This window comes from Parasteatoda tepidariorum, chromosome 11 (assembly GCF_982258835.1).
Source record: "Parasteatoda tepidariorum strain Cologne lab strain chromosome 11, Ptep-v5.0, whole genome shotgun sequence".
Classification (NCBI taxonomy): domain Eukaryota; kingdom Metazoa; phylum Arthropoda; class Arachnida; order Araneae; family Theridiidae; genus Parasteatoda; species Parasteatoda tepidariorum.
This window is the reverse complement of record NC_141765.1, coordinates 78,694,253-78,719,817: the sequence shown is the minus strand read 5'-3', so window position 1 is coordinate 78,719,817 and position 25,565 is coordinate 78,694,253. Positions and strand designations below refer to the sequence as shown.

Sequence of the window (25,565 nt, the reverse complement as noted above, 5' to 3'; positions counted from 1 at the left end):
TCTGCACTAATTAATTAATATACTTGAGATCATCCCCTCAAACTATTATGATGGAATCCTAGAATATGAGGATTCGATCATTAGATCAAAAGTTATTCATGGTGGTCCATTTTTTATTTTGCACGCTGTACAAGCTTATAAAGAATGTTTGTATAGGTTTATATACATATAAACGTGTCTGCCCCTTTGAAAATGGCACTTAAGACAAACAACGCATTGCATCCTAAACTGAAAATTATTATTGCCTTTATCCAACCACTCCCTGTGTAGCAGAGAAGTGGAGACACTTAGTATTCACTCAAGTAAATTTTGAAAAATCTTTGGTATTAATATATTATTAAATTATGTAAATACTGTAACTTCTAGTGATAAACCGATTGCAGATTTGAAATTAGCCACCAGAAAATACCCAACATTTGTTCAAAAATCTCATGCAACAGAGAAATTTGTTTCCTCAGTGTTATTAGTTTTCACAGAAACATTTTCCTGTACATTTCTTATTTTTTCTTCAGTTTTTTTTAGGCAAAATTAAACATTCATCTCAAACAGTAAATGCAATATTTTTTTTCAAAACATGTTTTGCTTCGGCAGTTTTCTGAATAGTGAAATTGAATATTAGCTTATCATAGCTGAGCAATGTAGCATTGAATACAATATGAAGCATTTTGCATAAAATGCATACCGTGATAGAAATTCTAAGACCAAATATTTGGAAACTTAGTTTTAAGGTTGTTTGAATTATATTTTCCTAAGCAAGTAGACATGTGAATTATTGTAAAGTGTAATGAAAAATAGCAGACTCATTTATTTATTTCGTTATTTTTATTAGAGAATAAAAATAACGAAAGATTGATTAGAATTAGATACAGCAACTGTCATACTTATATAATTTTATAAGTACTAACTACAGAATTTGCCCTACTCTTCTGAATCTTCTTTTTTTAAATGAAAAAATAAAATGGAATATTCAAAAAATAAAGTGCAAATCAAGAATGATTAAACAATTATCATTTAACTTAATGAATTTTTCTCTAATAAACCATGTTTGGAATTTAAGTTTATCTCATAATGTGACTTTTTAAGATATAATTTTTGTCAGTAAGAATATTCATATTTAATTTTTATATGAATGTAATAGATATGACTCGAAGGAAAAAAAAGAAAAAATAGAAATAAAAAAAGCCTAACGAATAAAATAAAACTACATTTGGTCACATTTCTTAATGGATAAATGAAATTATCTTCAAAAATGTAAAAAGAGTTAAGATGCTAATTGTTTCATTCGCGTCTCATTTCAAACAGTTCTAAAAACTTTGCTTTTTCAGATTATCGATCAGAATAAATGATTTATATATAATGTTGGGTAAATATTAGGATGCCTAAATTTTTTCATATTGGTGAATGGCTTTCACTAATGTATCATGATTCAGGTCTATCTTTGCTCTTATAGATTTAAAATTTTGGGTTATCTACCCTTTGTAATATTGCTTCTAGATAGAAATGAATCTTTGTCCTATATTGAAAGCCATTCTAGGAGCAATATTAATAATGTTTGTAGCTATAGCTTCCCAACCTTATAAAAGTGTTTGAGCAGGTTAATGGTTCAATGTGCGTAGCAATTCCCAAGAAAATTAAATTATTTCATAAGAGTAACATAAGATTATTTCATAAGTTGTTTAAATCAGACCAAAAAATTATGAAATAGCGAACTGCAAGAATGAGATTAAAAAACTCATATTTGATCCTTTTTCAAACTTTTTTTTCCAGTTCGTATCTGTGCAATTGTTTTAAAAGTATCTAATTAAAATTGATAGACAAAAGGATAACTATTTTTCTAGCTGAAAATTTACCTCCTAGAGCTAATGGTGGTGGAGACAAAACTATTTACCTGCCTTGTGATGTTGTTGTTATGAATGGCACTGCTTCCTCTGATGATTATGGCATTGTCAAATATCAGTGGACTAGAGATGCATCTTCTCTTGCAGCTGGAGTGAGTGAAAATTCATATTTTTATAAGAATATTATTAAAATTGCATTTTATTTATTTAACAAAATTTATTAATATTTTTCTAGAACTTTCCATGCTGAGTTTTGTATTCATTATTGCTTTTCTGAATGTTTCAGCTTAGGGCAAATTCATATGGTCAGGGTATCTGCGCACCTGAAAAGTCATGAATTTCGATATTGAACAAAATTTGTCATGAAATGTCAGGATTTTAACTATTTTTTTAAAAATAATCATGGAAAGTTATGGACTTAGGTCGCCGAAAAATCTAATTTTTAAAATGGAATCTCCCCCCTCCCCCCCCCCCCGTTTCATGGTGTTCCAAATATCTGAATTTCTAACAAAATCCCTGCTCACAGTCATATTTTATTAAAATTATTTATTATATTATTATTATATTTTATTAATATTTTTGTTACGGTTTTGCATTTTTTGAGATCATTTTTTCCTCTCTTTTTCTTAAAAGTACATTTTTTCTGGGCATTTATATTATAGCAAAGAATTCTTAAAACTTTTTTTGAATTCTTATTGAATTTTTTTCTTATCTTCACCACATTCTTTGAAAATCCAATGAACTTTGAAAATTAATTTTCAGCAGATTTTCCGAATTAAAAGTTATTGTTAGCATCAGTATTTTTATTCTAGAGTGGCATTATTTTAAAAGTGTTTCTGTTAGACATTTTTATTCAATTCTCGTTTTGTCGTCACTTTTGCTTGAAAATGTGGTAATATGAAGAAAATGAGATTTTTAGTTTTAAGAATTAAGGACAATTTATTTCCTTTTCTTTATAAATCTTTATTTTTATCGCAGCTGTTATTGAGATGCTGCATTTTTAAAAGTGTTTTTGATTGACAATTTTATGTTTGAGTCATTTTCCCTAAAATTACCTTTTTATTTATTTTTTCTCTTTTCTTTCCCAATTTTTTTTTTGTTGAAAAATTTGGTATTATTAAAAATGATACTTTCAGGTTTAAAGTTTTACTTTGAGAATTAAAAAGTTCTGTTTTTTCTTATTTCTATAAATTATAGTTTTTATTATTGTGGTAGAGTGCGCAAAATAAAAAAGATATCACCTAGAATAACTCTTGTTCTAATGATCGGTTGTTCATGTACTAAGTGTCAATCTCAATGGTCATATTTAAGTATTGACTTTAAATATGTTAATTAATCAGTGCTAACTATTAATTAAGTTATGAAATCAGACACAAAAACGTACTTTCTCTGACGAACATATTTTTTTAACACGCATTGATTCCTGAACCTCTAAGTTGGACAAAATGTTGAAAAAATTGGAACATAAATTGCGAGGCTAGAAAGCTATATAAATTTGACGAAAGTCCCAAAAAACGACCAAGTAATGTCGCCTCCACAAATGGAGTAAATTAAGATAACCATAAACTATATAATAGATAACCATAAACATAATATAGTTATCCTAATTTGCCCTAGTTAGCAGAGATTTTTTTTTTGGAGTGATAAATAACAGAAATATTCCATTTGTCTTCAATAGCCCCCTCTCTCCGACATATTTATTTCAAATTTTAAGAAATGCACATTTTTTAGTGTATTGAAATTTTTTTAATATTCCTTTCTGTACTTATTTATCTGTTTGAAAATATAGCATATTTGGTTAGCAAAGAAGGTTGTTTATATAATATGAATTTATGTAATATAATATGATGAAAAGGGGCTATTTTTAAATACTTTCTAGCTAAAAAGATATTTAATTACATATTAAAAGTATCTGATTTGATATTCTGGAAATGAGAGAATTCCACTTTGTGTTTTTCCAGGACCTTTAAATAGAACTACATAATACAAATGTTGAAAATATTATCTCTTTATTTTGTTTATTTGATCTCTGTTATAATCTTTTATAATTGGAGTAGTTTATAGAATAAAATTGAAATCTCTATTTATATTTATATAAAATTCATGTTCTCATTAATTAAAATTTTCTATTGGTCACTTAATTATTTTAGTCAGTAATTGAGGATTCTGATGAAACAGCTGTTTTGAAGCTTAGTGGCTTGATAGCTGGTCGATACCTTTTTCGTCTCACTGTGTCTGATCTTCAGGGTGCATCATCATCTGATACGGCTTCTCTTATAGTAAAACCTTCTAAAACTCTCCTGGATCATGTTGAACTAATGGTAAATGCTGATATCAAAAGTTTCACACAAGAGCAAGAGGTAATTTAATGCTCAATGATTTAAATTCCCATAGTGGTTTTATTGCTTGAAATTGTCAAATAATCGAAATATAAATGTAATTTTACCATCTATTGAGAAGTTTATAAATTGTTTTTAAGCACTTTAATGATATCTTGAAAAAATAATTTTGAATGTTCATAAATTTTTTGACTTACAATAGCAGAAATGCAAAACAATGCTAATTTTATCTTGAGTTTGTAGTTTTTAGCTTGATAGAAACTTTAAAAAGTTTGTTAATAATCAAAACATTTAGAGTGACTTTAATGCGATGCTTTAAACTCTTTAAAAGAATTTGAAGAAAAAAAAAGAACTGAATTCCGTGGCACGACAGCACATTGAAAGCCAAGGCCTGCTGTGCTCATCTCAGTTTTCTTGGGCTCTGGGGGGGAGGGCTCTTGCCCAAGAGCCCAAGAAAACTGAGCCCAGTTTTGGTATGGTGGTCCAGTTGGCTCTGTAAAATTTGTCTAATAAATTTAAACTTTATCTTATCTGGTAATAGGATACTATTCTCTAAACTATCTAACACTTTCAAAAGAATTTATTAAAATAATTTATTACTTAAATATTGTCTTTGAATATCATGTTTTTTTTCTTGAAAGAAGAAATTAAATATTTAAAACCGATTAAAAATTTTAATGTCCATGAAATTGTTTATTCATCAAATGAACTTTTTTAAGAGCCTGTAGGTTTATATTCATATTTTTATTTAAAGATACAATAATATTTAGCTCAAAATCATAATTTGTTTCAAATCTAATTTAAATCTAATTAATCAATCTCTATTACAGGATACTTTATTGCGGCAACTTGAAATATTATTGCATGAAGCAGATCCTATTAAAGTTAATTTAATAAAGTTAGATTCAGACCGCCATTCTAGAAGGTAAGTGAAGAATGTTTAAATATCTAAAATTATAAGTAACACTTAAATGCATTTTTGATCATTCAAAAGTTTTTTTTGTACTGACTGATCAAGCTAATTGAACTGGCTGGAAGATTTTGCTAATATAAAGCGGAGTGCCTTGCTGAAAGTAGATTTGCTGTATTATCCAAAAACAATCTTTAGCTTGAATAAGGCTTGTGAAAATGAGTCACAAGTCCCCTAAAATTAAAACAATTATTTTTCAAAACATAATAAACTTGTTGAAAAGAACATTCCAATAACAAAAATAGTTATCCAGTGGATCAGTATCCAAACAAACAAAAAAAAAGGTTAACGCGAACAACCTACTTGTAGGGTGTTTACATTTCAACTGCAATATCTCACTAACTTATCACTTCAATTGAAGATTTGTAGGCTTGGCATTATCTATAATAATGGTAGAAAAGATGTCACAGAAAGAAAAAAAAAGTACCTCAGAGGGGGGGAAAATGGTTTCTTATTTCAAGATCCCCTCTCTCCCCAACAGGAAGAGTTAGCAGAGATAACCTCCAGCTGATGCATATACAATGGATGTTATACAAACATAATTAAAATGCATTCAATACAATAATTACAGGATTTTTGTACTAAAATTAAGTAATAAACATTTTATTCACTGATATGAAGTTCTTTATGATACATGCATAGATGCACTATGATTTACTGTTAGTGTATCATTATTATTTCCTTTAAAACAAACTTAGATAGATATAAAACATATATATAGCTATGCACAATTAGTTAATCATTTGTGAACCTACAAAATACAGACATTCATAGAAATATACAATTACTCAACTACAACATATATATGTTTTTGATGTAAAAAGGAATGCCTTAAATCAATATATTGTTCATTAATTTCTGCTGTATAGCACTCAATTGGTCAATTTCACTGAATATATTAATATGAAGCTGAAACTTTTATAATATTTTGCTCATATTCAAGTTCTTGTAACAGATACTTACCATAAAGTAAGGTGTAGTGACTTCCACAGTCGAGTCTATGCTTTTGCACATGTTTTGTTTTACTGTCATTCATCAAAAAATCTGTAAATAATTCATGTATCACAAAATTATCAATATAATTTCAGTTTATTTGGAAATTATTTTGCTCATCCTTACTATGTCTCTCAGTGTTTCTTTTTACAACTAACTTTACAATGCTTACTTTTTAATTTTATATTAGCAGGATATATTCAAGATATAATATTCAAATTTTGAATTTTGTTAGTAAAAGAATAAGACTGTTTCTATGATGTAAAAAAGAGGACAATAAACTCTGAAAAATCTTAATATATACAGTACAGAACCTCCTATCCAGAAAACCGGAAAACCAAATAACAGGGTTCCCACAGTACCACAGTACTTGAAAGTCCTTGAATTTGGTTGAAAAAAATCAGGGCCCTGAAAAGTTATTGAATTCTGCCATAGGGTACTTGAAAAGTACTTGATTTTTTTTTTTTTTTAATTAAAATACTACTAATTTTTCTTACGGAAAAGTAGTAACAAAATAATGAATAAGTTCAAAGGAAAATTATAGAGATTCTGATTGATGCAATTTTTACTGTTTGAAGTGAAAGGGGGTTAAAGAAGATGCAAAACTTTTCTCTCCTAGATTTTTTAGACCAGATTATTGTTCCTCTCTCTGATGTTTTGAAAGCTGAAATTTCTAGCAAATTTTAGGTTTTGTAGTCATAGTTTTCGAATGATATGTAGTGTTTAATTGATTTAGAAATATGTTCAGTGTGTTAACTTCATTATTACGACAGGTTAATATTGTTATCCTATTTGTTCTTTTAATTTACGTGCGAAGGATAACTAATTTTTTATCATTTATAATCAAATTTTTAAATTTAGTTTTTACTGCTAATAAAAAAAAATTTTAGCTCTACAGGTTTCATTGATTATGTATAAACATCGTGATTCACATTAAACTAACTCTTGATTTACGGATCGGAATTCATATAAAATGTTCTATGAATTGCGGTTTAACTGTAAGTGATTAATGAGTCACATATCGAATATTACTTTGAAGTGATTTGCAAATTACTTATCAGAATTCATATTAAGGTATTCTATAAATCACACATCATGATTCACATTGAGTGATTTATCTATCACATGCATGATTTCAATTAAAGTTATTCCTGAAATATATAACATGATATGTATTTAAGTTATTTCAGAATCATGCATTGCGATTCACAAAAGAGATTTAAGAAGAGATTTAAGAATTACCACCCACAATTCTCATCAAAATGATTTAAGAATCACACATAGCTGTTCTATTTTAAGCACCTTCGAATCACAAATTGCAATTTGCATCATAATGATTACTATTCACATGAAAACTATTAGCTAATCACGCAACAGAATTCACATTAAAGTGATTTATGTATCTCACATTGTGATTTATGTCTTGTTAGTTCGTGCATTTTGTATAATTTGCTATTTATATTCCGAGTTAAGAAACATGCGCCCCAATTCAATTTATAAATCACACATTGTGATGATACGTGATTTACGCTATCTTCGTGACTTACGTCACTTTTCTTATAATTTTGATTTGCATATAGTATATCTGAAACTATACTAAACTCAGTGGCGCGACAGCCCATAGAGGGCCAAGGCCTAGTGTGCCCATCTCAGTTTTCTTGACCTTGGACTCTGGGGTGCAGGAACAGACATTCCGGTTAGGTGGTCAGCCAAACGTGAAACCTCCAGCGTTTTGTTCCCAAGCATGTTTGGTACTCATTTATCGATCCACTGAAGGGATGAAAGGCAGAGTCAACCTTGTCCAGCCTGAGGATCAAACCCAGGACCTGCTGCATGGGAGTGTGAAGCGCTATCACTCAGCCACCAGGCATCATATAGTATATCTAGACTCGTATAAATGCGATTTAAAAATTACACATATTCACAAAATTTTAAAAATCACGCTTCACATTTTATGGATATATTTTAAAGAAAATAAAGCTCAGTAAATCTTAGTTAGCAATCTGTAAAATATTGTTCTACAATAGATTTTATTATGTTCAGAATACATTAGTGATATTCTGAAGTAACAAAATAGAAAATTTGATATTAAAATTTAAACAGATATGTTAAATGGATATATTTTGATAATTTATCTAATTATATGCATTTCCTGTAACCTAAAATTTGATCTAACATATTAAAAAAAAAGTATTTATATTTCAATAACTGTGCAATTACACAAACTTTATTAATTATTTACTATGCTTGTTTAATGTAATATGCATTATACATTCATTCAGTTTCATTAATTCTAATTCACTTCATTAAATTTTTCATGAAAAGTTTAACTGATGCTAGTTTTAAATGCTGGCTAGTATCCTATGTCAATTGGAGTTTTTTTCATTTTTTTTTTCAATTCGAATATTTCAAAGTGATTTGAAACAACAATGTAACCATCAACCATTTGTATAATTAGCTGATAAATTTAATAAATATTTTTTTTTGTTGTCAAATAAGTATTGTGATTTAAAAATATACAATTTCTGCTTCTACGTACGAGATTGTAAAATCTGGTTGACATGTACTTTAGCATATAACAATAATACTGAATAGATCCTTGAAAAATTTGATTTTAGGTCCTTGAAAAGTCCTTGAATTTTTTTAAAAAACTGAGGGGGAACCCTGAAATAACCTGAACGAAATTTGATATATTTTCCGGCCATTTTAAAAATAAAAAAAATTTCTCCTTGTAAGATTTTAGGATTTTTCTTTCTTATTTAAAAGATATTTACTTTACCATCATTTTAAAAATAATCATTAGTTCCCTACACTGTCAGGAGGTGTAAGAGTCTTGTACTAAATATCATCAATCATTCCCTTCGTCACCCCCTACTTTATAGTTGTTTTCTTTTCAATCAAAGCTCAGTGAGAAAGGGTGACTCATTGAACATCTGTTTTCTTATCATCTGTCCCTTAAGCAAGGGGATTCATAACTACCAGCTTCTCACATGAGAAGCTGGTAGTTATGACAGGAGCATCTTATCTTAGGGCAGGAGAGTTAAAACAAATAATTTTATTTGTCTTCTTTGATTCTTAGAAATCTCTTTAAGTACTTTTTCTTTTTAAAACTGTTTCTAAATTATTTTTTTTGGTCGGGTTTGATAAACAATAAAAAAAACTGCATTTTGTAGCGATTCAGAAAACCGGAAAAATCAGTTATCCGGAATAGTGACGATCCCGATCCTTCCGGATAATCAGCTCTCTACTGTATATATATATATAAAATTATGAGATATATATTTATAATATGCATTATTGAATTTAAAGGGTGATTTTAATTTTCACGGTGGAGAGAATTTCAAATTTAAACAGTGGCCTTATAACTGGTGTAGATGTTGTAGCTCGTCTTAAAAAGAAGCTTCGCACTGACAGTTCTTTATTGGATGTTCAAGTATTATCTATTGATACAGTGGGTATGTTAAATTTTAAATACATTTTTGTGACTTTAATGAAAATTAATTTGTTTAAGACATGTAATGTAAAAACTGCATTATAGTAATATTTGTATGCATATTGCTAAAAAAAATTAATTCTATTAGTTTGCCAAAACAAATGTTCTGGGCATGGTAGCTGTGATCAATATACAAAACATTGTGTTTGTGAAGCTTTCTGGATGCAAGATATTTTTCGTTACAACTTTGGTGATAAAGAAAGTAATTGTGGTGAGTAATATTTTTATACTTCCGGTTCTCTTTTTCTTTTCTTTTTTTTTAATGCCTTGTTATGTATCAGTTTTGTTTTATTTCATTTTTACTAATAGCATAAAGCCATTCACAAATTGGTTTTAAAAAAATGTGTGCCTATTAAGAAATAATTTTTTTAAATTTTAGAAGAATATTCCTAATTATCTTCTTTAAATATAATTATTAAGCTAAGCAAAAAACCATTATGGGATTGAATAATTATATTAGTATAGCGTATGTTTGTTCTTACCCAGTAAAATCAATTCTTCTGAAACTAATCTGAGAAATTTGTCATTGCTATCAGTCAAAACAAGCAGTCCACAACTGTCTGCCATTACCCAATATAGCACGGATGTGTCCGGGCAGCCTGTACAATCCCCTACAACAGGGGTCAACTGTCAGCCACTAACCCCCTCTTTAGCATGCATCACCCAACGGTGGTTAGCAGGTGAATCAAATAATGGAAGCTGCATATAATTCTGCCCAATTTGAACCACTAACTAGTTGCCGCCATTCTAAGCTTTTACTTTCCTCATATATATCTATATATATAGTAATATTTTGCAAATACATAATTAATATATTTGGAGAATAAAATCCAAATTTGAGACTTCTGCCTTAATAAAACTGTGTTATTTAGCATTTAGACTAACTGCCTTAACAGTTACAAAATATCAAAATGAAAACTTCAGTTTTTCTTTATCTGATAAAGAATGCGCGGTACAAGTTTTAGATTTCTGTTTTGGTAAAAACATAGTATTTAATATTACTCTAAATTAAGCTAATTACCCAGATATTACAAATATTGAAATGTAGCTTCAATTTTTTTATTTTTTGCTATCAAGAACACATGATCCAAATTTGAGACTTTTCTAGGTAAAAATGTGTCAAATAGCGTTTACAAAATGTAAAAGTGAAAATTTATTTTTTTCTATTTATCTCATGAAGGTCAGAAATTTTAGCTTTCATGGAAGGTGGGATAATAATGATGAGTCAGTGAGGGAGAGATTTATCCAGTTTTGTCCACGTGTAAATAATTTAAATCTGGATTAAAAAGCTATATTTGCCCAATTTATCTTGCAGTGAGACTTTTAAACCATTTGAAAAGTAAAGCAAAATTCTTGAACTTCAGTTTTTTTTCTCTACTTTACTTTATAAAATCTTATACATAAAGCGGAGCAATTGACATCAACATTAGTTTGTACTGAACAAATAAAGCAAGGGATATTTTTGAGCTTAAAAATTAGTTTTGATCCTTTTTGAAAGTGTTTTAATAGTTTTGGGTAATTAAAAAGTTTTGCCTTTGGCAACAATGAAATTTTTGTTAATCAGTGTTTTGATAAGTATCATAGTTTTTATAAACATAACCGACAAAATCCAACCGGATAAAAAAAATTATTCTTGTTTGTGAGTGGGCTGGAATTAAAAAAATCAGCCCCTCTAAAGTAGGGTAGGGACTGTCGATGTGCAGCCGGCATAAGCCTTTAAAACCGGGGGGGGGGGAATTATTTTGAATAAAAAAATTTCGCAAATTTTGAACTGCGCATTTCAGTCATCACTTTTTCATGAGCTTGATTTGCACAAATTCTAATAGTAAATCTATATTGTTTTTTTTATTCTTTTTTTCAGTTGTTATTGCTATAGAATTCCTCATGCTTTTAAAAAGCCTAATATTTCTAATATGATATTAGGATACGCGAATTTTAAATTTGAGTAATCACTTTTTGGCTAGCTTTTCGCTTACCAAATTCATCATAAATCCAAGTGTCATTTCAATCGTTATTGTCGGCAAACTGCCAATTTCCATGTGACTTTAATGCAATATTCCAACTTGTGAGTTATGAATTGCACATTTTATTAAGCACTTTTTGATGTGCTGCATTTGTATCGATTTCATCATAAATTCTTAATTATTTATCGGCAGTCACTTAGTTTTGAAAATCTTAATATTTTCAATACGATATTATTAATCCCAAAGTTGAAACATGCTTTTAAATAATAATTTTTAATGCACTTTTTTTGTGTCGATTTTATGGTAAATTATAGATTATTTTTTAAGGCAATTTCAAATCCTGCACCCTATTTTCAAATCATACAATTAAATAACCACTTTTTGATGCACTTTATTTGTGCCAATTTCATGGTAAATCAAAGTTACTTTTTAATCTTTTTTTTCAGCGGTTTTTGTTATGCATTCTCATGTGGTCTTAAAAATTGCGTTAGTTTTTTTTTGTGTCATGTAAATTTTAACTCGAGCATTTAAAAAATCAGTTTATTGATTTAAGATTTGAGTGCTTTATTCATGCTGATTTCTTCGTAAATGTAATTTTTTAAATCGTTTTTTGGTAATTATTTCCATGATTTTGACAATCCCATTATTTTCACTACGATATTAATACATCATGCAAGTTTCAAATCGTGCATTTAAATAACTACATTTTGATATAATTTCTTTGTGCAAATTTCATCGTAAATCCATCCTTTTTAGTCAGTTAAGGCAATGCATTTGCATGAGGTATTTAAAATCAAACTATTGCAACCATAGAGTTGATATAGTAGGTAGAGGAACCAAGTCCGCTTTATTCCTTCCGAAAAGACACGCCACAGATAGCAAGCAAAGAGTTACAATCACGTGATGGAAAGAGTGCAATACTTGGCGCAGTATCACAAATGTTGGCGCACTAAGTTTTTAAACAGCTTTATTTCGATATTACCGATGCGCAAATAATCGGAGCATTTGAAAGACAAGTTTTTAAACAGCTTTATTTCGATATTACCGATGCGCAAATAATCGGAGCATTTGAAAGAGAGAAAAAAAATATTTTCGTTAATCATATTTCTTTAATATTATTAAATGGGTTTTTAAAACATGAGGAGTTTTTTTTCTCTTAACAAATAATTTTTAATTAAAGTACTGCCTTTATTTAAAAAAATTCAGTAGTTCTCGTCTGTACCCTTAACACTATTCCTTAAAATTTATTCATTATATAAAAATAAAAAACGATATTCTGCATCACTTATATTTATTACTATATTCAGAAATTTTTTTTTTAAATGTTTTTATTGCAAAGACCTATTTTAAAAAAAAAATTACTAATATATATTGTAATAACTATTGTTATTTTTTTTTAAAGAAAATAATAACTTCGATACAAAAATCAGGATTTTTTTTAAATCTACCAGGGCTTAAAATGTGAATTTGAAAATGTTGCCCTTCTTTTTTAATGAAACACAAGTTCGTTTAAAAAATTAATTTAATCTTTACGTTTTAAAAGTTTTATCACTGTTAGATAAAACAAATTGTAAAATTAAACAGATTGTCTGAAAAAAGTTCGATGCTTAGAAATAACGTTAATGTTGCAACACTTTTATCATTTTTATTTATGCTCACCAAGAGACTGCTCGAGAAGTAATATCAAATTTCAGGAAAAATAGCTTCGGGGAAAATAAAACCCGTTTTTAGTAGAACAGATTAGTTAGAAAACATATTTTTGATTAAATTTAATTACGTTTAGAATTTTATTTATATATTGAATACATTAAATTATTTATACAATAAAGATTATTTACATTATTAATTTAGAATTTTGACTTCTTTTTTTCCTGACACTTAAAATAGATATTTTCAAAAATAAGCTGCTGTTGCATTTTAACTTAATACTCAACAATTTGTCTAAATATGAAATAAAATATTTATTCTAATATAAAAGTTTTCAGCTCCGAATAGAGAAAAATATAAGATTAAAAGCATTAAACTAATCAAAGAAAATAATAAAAGAGTTTAATTAGAAATTTTACTTTGTATTTCATGTACAATCTAATTCCATAAATTACTAGGAAGTTTAAATTGTACACACAAAGAGACTAGTAGAAAAGCTTTCGAAATTTAAACAAAAAATACTTAAATAAAAGAGAAAGCAATTAGAATTTTTACTTTGTACTAAATGTAGATTGAAACTAATGACGAACTTATAATTAAAATATCTTACTTTTATTTGTGATAGAAATTGCAATTTATGCAACTTTTTATGAGGTAAATTTATGCAACTATTATAGGTCAATGTATATTTAATAATTTTTATGTAGAAAACCAGTATCTTAAAAAGTAGCAGTTAAAAATATTTTACTTTACAAATAAAAGAACCATAATCATTTTATGGACATTAAGAAAATTACAATGCCCATCCATAAAAAATGTAATTTTCTTAAAAATAGTAAGTGCATTTAAAACTATATCTTTTAGCCAGCTGCAAATTAAATATATACAATCTAGATAAAGGTAAAAACAGTTGAAATTTTACAAGAAAGGTTCACGATGCTAAATCTTTGCACCACAGCCAGCTGTTAGCCTTGGCCGTCTGAGCAGTTTATTCCATACCAATGCATAACATGCGCTAATTTACTGCACTAATTTACTCCTATACAACTTATCCACTTCTATGTTATGTTTTCTAAATTTGTTGCACTAAATCAAACTAATTCTACGCTTTAATATACTAGTAAAATAAAGTATTTCCAATAAAGCAACTATTTTTAAATAAAAAGAAGATAAACAAGTACTTAATGATTATATTAAATATACCTTAATTTATTTTCTAAATAGTACATAATTTGTATTCACTTTATGTATAGTAACAGAATTATAAAATTTTATTAAAAATTAACACTAAAACTACTATACACTATTTTATATTTAAATACTAAAATTATTTCATAGAATTTAATTATTCATCAAACATATAAGAATATACAAATAATTTGGTTTTTAAGCATTCCTATGTAATTTAAAAAACGCAACTTCTTATGTACCATATTTTTTATTTAAATATATATATTTAAAGGAAACATTTTAGAACAAGATAAATATTGGGTTTTAGTAATCAAGAGGTAAAGATATACAAAATCTTTAGAATATACAGAAATGATATCGACATTTAAAGAGAACTAAAACAAAACCGAAAGTTTATTCAACTGTTCCTTGGCGCTAAAGTATCTCGCCAAGGAAGCCAACAAAGCTTTGCAGCTATTTCAGCTAAAAATAGAATATATATTGAAATATACTTAAACATTCTAAGTTTAAAGTTTAAGAAACAATAAAAACTTATGTTAAATGCAAAAAAAGTGAGCAAAAACGAGGGTAATTGATTATTAAAGCAAATAAAATATGATTATCAGAGCATGACTGAGTATCGGAAAAATTTTAAAATCAATTTTAAAATAGAAAAAGTGAAAAAAAATGTCGCCCTTTCTTGTAAAAAGTTATCGGACAGTCCCTAGAAAACTTCTCCATGCACCAAAATGCTCAGGACTTTTGTACAATTCTTATTTCCGAATTAAAAAGACAGACAGTTAATTGCAACAGACGATCGCAATGCTAAACGAATGGACGGGAATCGAAGCGGTCTCAGTGTACGGCAAGTTTGGGCTACAGTCACGTGACTTTATCTTGTCCACGGGTCGGGGGTTATTCTACTCTCTCTACCCAGTATTTCAACTCTATGATTGCAACATAAGACATTTGAAAAGTTGATGAAAACGGGAATTTTTAAACTGCTGGCTGTTTGTGTTTTGCTTTAAATTTTGCTTGAATGATTTTTTTCATTTACATACTTTCATTTTGTGAGCATTGCAGTTTTTTTATCCTTAGAATTTATTTTAAACTTAACTTTAGTATGGAGTGATGTGATAAAAAAAATATTTCTTTTCTTTAATGTTTACATTTTTTTTAATAAATCTATTTTTGATAAAATAGAATTTTTTAAAGTCATTTTTTAATTTTTGAACGAATTCTAATATTTAAAAGTATTTAATTATCTACAAATATATAACTAAGTTTACTGATAAAAAATTAGTACCCAGAACATTACTGTTTGCATACAAAAGGCTGTGTGACAAATGTGTACCTGCTGTGTGCACCTCTTTTTTAAAAGTTTTGCCTTCCTTACTTTTTGATTACTATGGATTAGTGATATGATAATTTGTTGCAGCATTTTTAGATAACTATTTTGATTTTTACAGATTGGAGCATTTTATATGTAATTATAGTGTCTTTTACAATTATTGTAACATTAGCTGGAATACTTTGGAGTGTTGTTTGTTGCTTCTCTAGGTATGGAATTTTATGCTTTTTGGCTTATTTTCTGTGTCAGAATCATAATTATTACTATTTTATGGATTAACATTCAATTATATATTTTTTTAAAAATTTATTTAACCATTTTTCCAGTGGGTAATTATTATCGAACCAGGGAATTAATTTTTTAGTGCTGTATGTAAACTAAAAAATAATATACACATAAATTATAATAGGTTAAATAGATCATAATACTTTGTATAAAAGTAAAATAAGAAAACAGTTATTTTTTTAAAAGAATAAATATAAAGGGAACCTTTCAATTCTTTCTGTACTGTATTAAGTTTTATGTGTTTAAATTTACGCTAATACTAAATGCTAAATAATTGCACTAGTCATTTTTAGATTTTAGTTTCTGTTTTTTTCAGTGACTTGGATAAATAAAAAAAATTTACTCTTTCCAAAAGAAATCTCAACCTTGTTTAACAATCTGATCTACTTGTATAATATTTTCGAAAAATTTAATCCAAATTATTGGAAGAAAAAATAAAAAATTTAATACCATTAGAGTTTCATAATTTGCGTGACTAAAGTATACAACTTGACAACATAAGAAAAATCTTACTAAAATGAAGGAATGAAATTAGGAATTAAAATTAAATAGTTATCAGTAACTAAATAAATCAGACCCCTTCGAAATCATGCTATTTATAAATCTAAATTAATCCAAACTATTAATATGTACAAACCTTAACACAGGTTGTTTAAGAGTTATGTGGAGACTATTGTGGAGACCACAGATCATGTTTCATAAGGTGTGAAAGTTTTTTCTTTAGAATTTTCCTTAAAACAAATGGTTAAGAAAGCAACCTTTTTCTGAAAAACTAAAATAAAAGGGAAGTGTTTTTAGGAGTATTTTTGCAAAAGAGACAAGAATGGCGCATTTCTAAGAATCAAAGAGCAGGCAGGGCAGGCCACCCTTTTAAAAATGCTTAGGGAAAACATTGCCATAAGTTCATTGTGTATTCCTATATGGTGCATTAAAAACTGTTTAATGTATATTCTTGTTTCTATATTCATTCATTTCACCTGAAGCAGGTTGTACCTTAAATTTTAGACAACAGTATGCACTATTCTGCCGTGCAATTGATAAATCAACATAAGTAACAAAAAATTCAAAATTGAGATTATAGATTTGGCATCTTTATATGGTAAGCTACATATTGCAAAAAAAATTTTTTTTCAAAACTAAATTTTGTTTTATCAGTTTTTTGAAATTCTATTTTAGCGTTCATAGCTTTAGCAATAGAAGGAGAAAAGTTGTCAAGCCACTTTTCTTGGAATCAATCGTGAAGCACTTACGTTTTTTCAGTTTCATGGCAGTGTTAGCTGTAACTATTTTGAAATTGATGATATTGTGAACTAAGAAAAGTTTAAAGTTACGGCCAATTTTGATCAAATTTTCTTTTTTACTTCTTATTTCTTAGAAAAATAATTTTATACTGACAACATTGGTTGCGATAAATTTAGAAAAATATGTATCAGTAAAAAAGTTAAAAGCTTTCGATAAGTCAGAAAATTTCATTGTTATAAGCTTTTAAGTATAATTTACAATAATTTGTTTATAATTTGCTACAAATGCAATGGTAACATTTTTTTACGTTCTTATCTGAAGAATATTTAAATTTTTTTAAAAAATTACAAAAATATGTTTATTGATTTATTTATTCTTAAAGTTTTTAAACTTTAGCAGATATTATCACTAATGTGGCAGATAACTTTTGAAAATAAATATGTTTTAATTAAATTGAAGTTGTTATATGAGCTTTCTGTTTAATAATAGATCAGATAAGATTTGTAGTATTGTCATAATGTGTTATATGAAGTATCCAAACAATTATCTGTTGAGAAGAAACTTCTAAGTGAAAAATGATTTTTTTTATTGATTATAATAATAACATGATTTCATTTTCAGTAATATTACATTTTACAAAAAAAAAGTATGCAAGCAAATTAACTTGAATCATTGTGATAAACAGATAATTGTTGCATTTCGCGTAAATCATTGTGTTAGTTTCTTTTTACTGGTTATTCCTTAAAAATGTTTGCTCTCGTATAAATCGGTTTCTGTGTTTATTTTGTTCTTTGTATCTCACATTTTAATTTTAAATAAATTTTTTCTTAAGGATGAGATTTCGAAGACCCAAGAAGCGTCATCGTTATACTTTGCTAGATGATTTTAATGACAGGGAAAGAGAGAGAGAAAAATTTTTTCCTCAAAGTAAGTATTATTGAAATTGCTGTCTTATCTGTATTCCTAGTTTAATTTATAAAATCTTTGAATAATTTTTAGGCCAAAAAAACAGTCTAATGATATCGGATTCTGAATCTGATGCTATATTTGAGTCACAAAGTTTGCCTCTAAGTGTGAAATCAAATGGTATTTTGAACGGTGTAAATAGAGATTCTCACAATATAACTGCCTAAATAAGGTACAGTATCTTCATATTTAAATAACTTTTTAAACTAACTTCAAATATTGATTACTTTTATAAATAATTGCTGCAATCTTTGTTAAATTCATACATAAATATTTTTGTGTACATAAAAAAACATTTTAAATTCATATTGTTCTTTTACACATAATTTACTACTCTTTAACGTTTAATAGGATTATCGAGCTACAACATATAGAATTGACTGTTTCCTATTTCTCTAGGTCAAAAATTTTCTGTTATAGATTTTACCTTCTTATTTTACCTTTTACTACATTTACTATTGTTTCATAGGTCTAATCTGACTGCATGATAGTCTGAGATTACTTATTTATTAGACTATAATTTAAACTTTTAGTCGTCATCTAACTTTTGTTTTCTCATTCCATACTTCTATTACCTATTTAAATTCACAATTACTGAATGATCCCGTCACCATATAACTCTGAGCTGAGCTTTTTTTTAAAGTAAATGTAAAACTTTATTTGAAAATACATAGCAAAACATAGTTTCAGTACACATAATTTTTAAGGTTCATGTATTTTTATCCCCTCCCCCATGATTGGAAGTAGTATTTAAAATCAATAATTCATCTTTATGGAATTTAAAATATGTCTACTATAATAAAACATGATACAATTTATTGCCAAAACTGAGTTTTACATTATGGTGTTATGCATTAAAAGGTCAAGATTTTTTGGATATTATGCTTCTGTATTATAAAATCAAATTGTGATGATTAGAAAAACATTATTCAACTCTACAAAGTTAAAATTTGTAAATGTCATAAGATTTATAAATTATTAAGATAAGTAAAAATATCTGTGATCTTTAAGAGGCTGATATGAAAAATGTTTTTATAAGCAAGAAGAAAGAAAATAACAAGGTTCAAGGTCTATCCAGGTCATTTCATTAAAAGTTTAATGTGACTATGATTAAAGTGGTTTTTCTAAAGTAAACAACAACACCACAACATTCTTTTTCTGCATTATTATTAGAATACTCATGTCTAGTTATCAACATGACTGTTTCCATGAGGCATTTCTTCTTTTCTAAGTAATGTTTCATCAGTTAGTGAAAAATGCAGTTTTTGGCACACATTTCTATCCTGATCTTGATTAGGCAACAGCATCCCTATAATTTTTTTACATAATATGAAAGTTCTCTGTCATGTCACGTTTTGTGACCTAACACTTAAGTGAGGTTAATGATACTCACTTTTTAGGGCATGTTTATACCTTAATGTATGCTTTTTTAATTTGGTCTTTAAAGCTTTGAGTCACACATTAAAAAAAATTTTATGTTTACACATTTTTGCAATTAACAGTGGTATTTTTAAATTAAATTACTTGATTTTTTAAAATTTTTTATAAATTTTTAAGTTATATTCCCTTAGACTTCCGGCTGACTTTCTTTTAGTATGCATATTTATATTTTTTAAAATTGAAATTCAATTTTTGTTATCAAATATAGAAATTCTAAGAAAAACGTTTGTAGATGGACAAAAAGTAATACTTAAAATTATAGCTAACTGCTCATTTTTCTATGTGTCTATATATATTAAGATACTATAATCTTAATTTTTTTTTTAAAAATTCATATAAATGACACAAAAATAGTTTTTTTTTTTTTTTTTTTTAGGTTTCATTTAGCATCTTATGATAAATTCTTTAATGAACAAGTTTCCATTATCAGGGTCATGGGATTTGGCCATTCGGGCCGTAGTTTTACTAGCAGTTGCATGATGAAAAATCCACACAAAATTGGTGTGCCCTGTCTTTTATACAGGGATCATGAAAAAGGGTTGCTGGAAAATCTTCAGTGTAATTGAACGTTATCCAAAGGGGAAAATGTAACCATCTTGATTCGTTTTAACAGATAACGCCATTCAACTGTCCAGAGTTTCTGGGATTTTCATAAAGAGCATATTTCCAAGAATCATTACTCTTTAAGTTCAGAAAATAATCTTTTAATTGGAATCTTGACTTTTTATGGCTCTTTGAGAAAAAAACGATGTCTATGTCTTAAAATTAATAAGAGAATCTATATTTAGCTTTAAGCTATGAATTATTTTAGAAAGACTCATATGAGACATTCTATACTGTATAAAATGTTGTTTCTCCAAAATATTATTCATAATATTAGAGAATCATTCCAAAATATTAGAGAATCATTTATATTGTAAAAGTTTTTAAATTATGTAATTTCTCCTTAATATCAATGAAATTAAAAGTTCTTAGAGGTTTGAGGGACTGACAATAAATTACAAGCAAATTGTTTTGGACACCCTATGCCAAAAACTAGAGCAATACATTTGTTACTTTTGAAAATTATTTTGGTTATTATATAAAATAATTACACCAAGTTTCGTAAGCCTAGATTAAATATTTATAGGCATATGAACATTTTTATAAAATAAAAAAAAAAATTTTTTTTTTTTTTTGTCTTACTATACTTTATTTTTTCTATAACCTTAAAAATGCCTTAATATTTTACAGGATGTCCGGTAATGCCTGCACTAAATACAAATTTTTCGAATCCCTTTAAAAAAAGTCCAATCTTTATCAAAAGTATAAATATTAAGTGGTATAAACAAATGCTTAAATGATGGCAAAACAAAAACATTAATGAAATTTTTCAAACCCATAGTAAAGACGGATTAAAAAACATTAAAACCAATTCGATTGCCTGAAATATCGCGGAATGTTTTTTTTTTGTGTGTATACCCCCTCGCGACAGAACTGCTTTACTCTCTACTAATTTATTGGGTATATTCATTATACATAGTCATATATAGTGATTCATTAGGTTCAATATTTATTTTAAGTATCAACATATTCAGATATATATAACAAATGTTCATAATTTTTTAATGGTTTCAATTTTTTTTCATATGGTGCTCAAAAACATTATTTTCCGTTTGTAATTTATTGTACGTCCGTCAAGCCTTTAAACTTAGTTAAACTCCAACCTTAGTTTTTGAGAAAATACTTTTTACAATTATCTATATTATTTTATACAAAATGTCTGGAACAAGAGAGCCCTGCAAGAAATCTTGGATTGACCCTTTTGATGAGCAAAACATTGATTTTGTAGTTCAACTAATGGACTATACAACTCAAATAATACTTTAATAAAATAATATTTATCAATAAAAAATCTTTAATATGTAATTTAAACAAATATTTTTAAATAAATAGATATTAAACTTTTTCGTATTATTAATTATTTAAAAAAAATTTCATTAAGCTTAAATATATTTTGAGCTTATTTAAACTGTATATTGAGGTCTATATAGCTCAGAAAGTTGTTCTCAAACTATTGTCACATGGGTACAGGACATTTCCTTTTGACAAATCTAATACTAACACTCTTGTATTATTTTTTTATTTTGTATTTTTATGTGCTATTTTATAAAATTTCATTTTGAATTGTTAAAAAAATGGTATTTTTGTTTAGGTCGCTGTTCTTGTGTCCTTTTATGCAGTTACACAGTACACAGCTGTGATGTGCTTACTACACAAGCAGTTTTGTTATAGTGTCGTACTTTTAAGTCATGAATATTGTTGGAAACTGATAAGGTTCCTAAACTTTCCATTCCATCAGGCTTTTTTTGTAAATGCTCATTATGTATGTTAGCAATATTTCTTGTTTTCATTTTTCTTATGGCTATGCAAACACACTTTGATTTAATGTTTCAATAATTTTATAGCTATTTTTGTTAGATAAAATTATATGTATGTTAACTGCTGTGTTAAATTATGTATGTGGTTCAATTGAAAATTTCCACATTATTTTATGTGATATTTTTTTTTTACTGTATATAGTTAGAGTGATATTTGCTGTTCTCATTCTCTAATTAAGATGAAAATTATTTAAAAGAAAAATTTTCTGTGAGATAAATACAAAAATAAATTTATAAATATTTTTGAATTTTATTTTGATTAACACACCTTCTGGGTATGTTTAAGGCATATTCTAGTCTCATCTAATGAAACCTTGGGCTCTAGAACCCTTTTAAAATGGGGGATAAATTAGCAAAGGGGTTTTAAGGTCCCTCATGAAGCTTATTCAATATTCACATTTTACTGTTAATTTGAATACACAAAATCTTGGCTTTAATTAGTGAGAATGAGCGAAAAAAGAGATTTCCATAATTGAAAAGAACTATCTTTCAAAAGTTGTATATTTTGTGATTGATAATTGTCATTTTGTTATATAATTTATAACAAATGCATTAAAATTTATACTAAAAACTCTTTTAAGCTTTTGCTTAATAGCTTTTGCCAAACTGAAGAATAAATAAATAAGTAAAATTTTTAAAAAAAAGCATTAAAAAGTAAACACCAATTTAAGAAAAAAAAATCCTAATTAAAACTACTACTATCTTATGGAAAACATAATTTAGTATTTTAACTTTTAAATCAATCAAGCATATTTTATGTTGTGTGAGTTCATCATTTTAACAAAAATCAATAACTATGCGTATTAAATTTATATTCACAATCAGAACTTGTTTGATGAAATCGAAATAAAACTAATATAGGTGATACGTTTTGATTCTCGCACTCAACTGAGCTCATGACCAAACTAAGTGTTAATGCTGTTCTTATTTGGAATATTGAACATGAACTTAGCAACATAAAACATGAAAGACCTTGGTAACAAAATTCAAGGAATAAGAAACATAAAACATTGTTTCCAGGTCTATCCAGAATTCTAGCAAACCTTCCATGTGTAATTCTAGTTAGGGACGTCACTGAGATTGAAAGCAGTAAAGAACCTGAGATTTCTAGTACTTCTTTGACTTCGAATTCAGAGTTTTGAGAATTCGCTTTTTTATTTTATTTTGCAGCCAAAATGTTTTAAGTTTGCTTGTTTTCTTGAAATTTGGAAAGTTGTGCTCCACCTAAAGCTAGATTTGTTTTCTGTCTTTCCATTTTTTGCCATTAACTGTTCAGAAATTTGCAAATCAATGAAGCCAATACCTATTCATATTACAGTTTGCTGGTTGTAAAGAAATCTGGCTCTTTAGGGCAAACTTTCCTTGCTTTTTCACAACCTCAATGTTTGTGGTAAATGTGTAGGAAGTTTTTCTTCTGGTGCTAATATTTTTATTATGAAAGTAAATCTGAAACGAATCACAGTGGTGCAGAAATATATAATAAAAATTGCAATATTCAAGAATATTACAGAAAAGAAAAATGTGATAGTAAAATTATGATAACCAATATTTCATCTCTAGCAATATTTCATTCAATACGCAATTTTTGAATGGTAAGAGATTTGAAAAAATTTATAAAAATTCATTGTCTTTCAAAAATTTTGAAATTTAAAGGCTTTTGTGGAAAATGAAGATGGTGCATAAAAATCCTGAAAAAATTCGCGATTGATATACCAGTCCACATGCAACTATAGAGAGGTAGTGTTTTTGAATTATCAAATACTTTTTTTTGCTCCATCTTAATAATTAGCAAGTTAATAATACTTTGTATTATTAAATATTTAGTTTGTTGAACTATGTTTCTGTGTGTTCTCAGCTTAAATTAAATCACAATCTCATGGAATGGATTATCTAATGTTATAGTAATAAAATAAATAATTTGTTATGTATTTTTTAAAACTATGCTATGCATTCTAAACTTAAAAAAAAACTAAACTCAGTGGCACGACAGCTCATAGAGGGCCAAGGCCTACTGTGCTCATCTCAGTTCTCTTGACCTTGGGCTTGCCCATCTCAATTTTCTTGGGCTCTGGGGTGTAGGAGCAGATGTTCCAGTCAGGTGGTCAGCCAAACGCAGAACCCCCAGTGTTTAGTTCCCAAGCATGCTTGGTACTCATTTATTGACCCACTGAAGGGATGAAAGGCTGAGTTGACCTTGCCCGGCTCGAGGATTGAACCAGGGACCTGTGGCAAGACAGCGCGAGGCGCTACTGCTCAGCCACCGGGCGTCGTATTCAGGATATTAAAAATTTTAAATTTTTTTACATTTTTATCATAGTAATTACTGTTCTGCATTTTAAAATCATGTAATATGCGTTTATTTCCAAAACAAAAAGCAATGAAATCAAATTATTTATTTATCAATAATTTTATGAATAATTTACTTTTTTTAAATAATAAATACTGTATATTTTCCCCCTTTAATTTTATTCTTCAAATTTCTCAATTCTATAAATACTTCATAATTTAAACCAGATATAGATTAAAGATCACATCATTTTGCCCTTTTGAATAACTCCCAGTATAACTTCCCTTTTTTATGTCTAACTGTTTTTAATCTCCACATACTACAACATTATCAGTTGCAGTAGATAGCTTTTTATTGCTGTAATTAGCTATATTTTCTTAAACTTATGTCATGTGTGTGATTTTTCTGCTAATTTATTTTTTCATACTTTTTGTCTGCTTTTATTTTTTGTGATTTATTTATTTGTACATCTTGATTCATAAAGAGGGTGTTAATCAATCACCCATAGCAATTTGTTTTACCTCAATTTGAAAATCACCAAGACTTGCCAATTTAAATCTCGATTAAAGTCATGTATTAAATCACTTGGATTTTTTTATATAACATGCAGCTAATTATAATTACTGTGTACATTCTTATGCAACTTAAATCTATTTATCTAAAATCTATATATCTAAAGTTTAAGTTTACAAATTTTTGGGAGGAAAGCTTTTATGTTTCCTATGTTCAGCTGCAATAAAATACCTTCCCTCTTATATATTTTATTTCAGTAGCATCAAAACTGTTCTTTATGTTTGTTATTATTATGACGCTATTATCAGAACTGCTCTTCACCACACACACATTCTCTGTAACAACTACATAGCACCTCCATTTCCTTGCTTATCTGATTGATCTACATTTCTGAGACAAAGTACTTGATTTATTTTATTTTTAAAAGGTGCTATTAAAACTTAAGTTTATAATTAGTTAAATTTTATAAATACAATTATTATTGAAATATTAAAAATTTTTATGAAGCTATGATTTTTATGAAGGAATAGAAGAAAAAGCAGTTGCTTATTTTTGGCCTTTGTGAGAGGTCTATTTATTATTTTCTGTACATAGTTTAGTACACTAAAAATGTGAAAAAATTGGAGAATTAATGTTTTGTGCACAAA

General features: G+C 27.5%; 1 protein-coding gene across 4 annotated transcripts in view; it reads left to right on the top strand.

Moving 5' to 3' along the window:
* The window catches only part of LOC107451509 (dyslexia-associated protein KIAA0319-like protein), a 153,884-nt gene extending 131,086 nt beyond the window's left edge, over window positions 1–22,798 (top strand). For 3 of the 4 annotated variants that reach the window (XM_016067634.4, XM_016067638.5, XM_016067635.4), the window contains 9 exons: window positions 1,839–1,990; window positions 3,989–4,198; window positions 5,008–5,102; window positions 9,450–9,595; window positions 9,722–9,844; window positions 15,884–15,974; window positions 18,125–18,219; window positions 18,292–18,430; window positions 21,893–22,798. In XM_016067634.4, coding sequence (XP_015923120.2) covers window positions 1,839–1,990; window positions 3,989–4,198; window positions 5,008–5,102; window positions 9,450–9,595; window positions 9,722–9,844; window positions 15,884–15,974; window positions 18,125–18,219; window positions 18,292–18,425 — 1,046 coding nt within the window. In that variant the 3' untranslated portion in view covers window positions 18,426–18,430; window positions 21,893–22,798. The remainder of the gene's footprint in view (window positions 1–1,838; window positions 1,991–3,988; window positions 4,199–5,007; window positions 5,103–9,449; window positions 9,596–9,721; window positions 9,845–15,883; window positions 15,975–18,124; window positions 18,220–18,291; window positions 18,431–21,892) is intronic. The other variant, XM_016067636.4, reaches the window with a different exon arrangement.
* The last annotated feature ends 2,767 nt before the right edge of the window (window positions 22,799–25,565 follow it).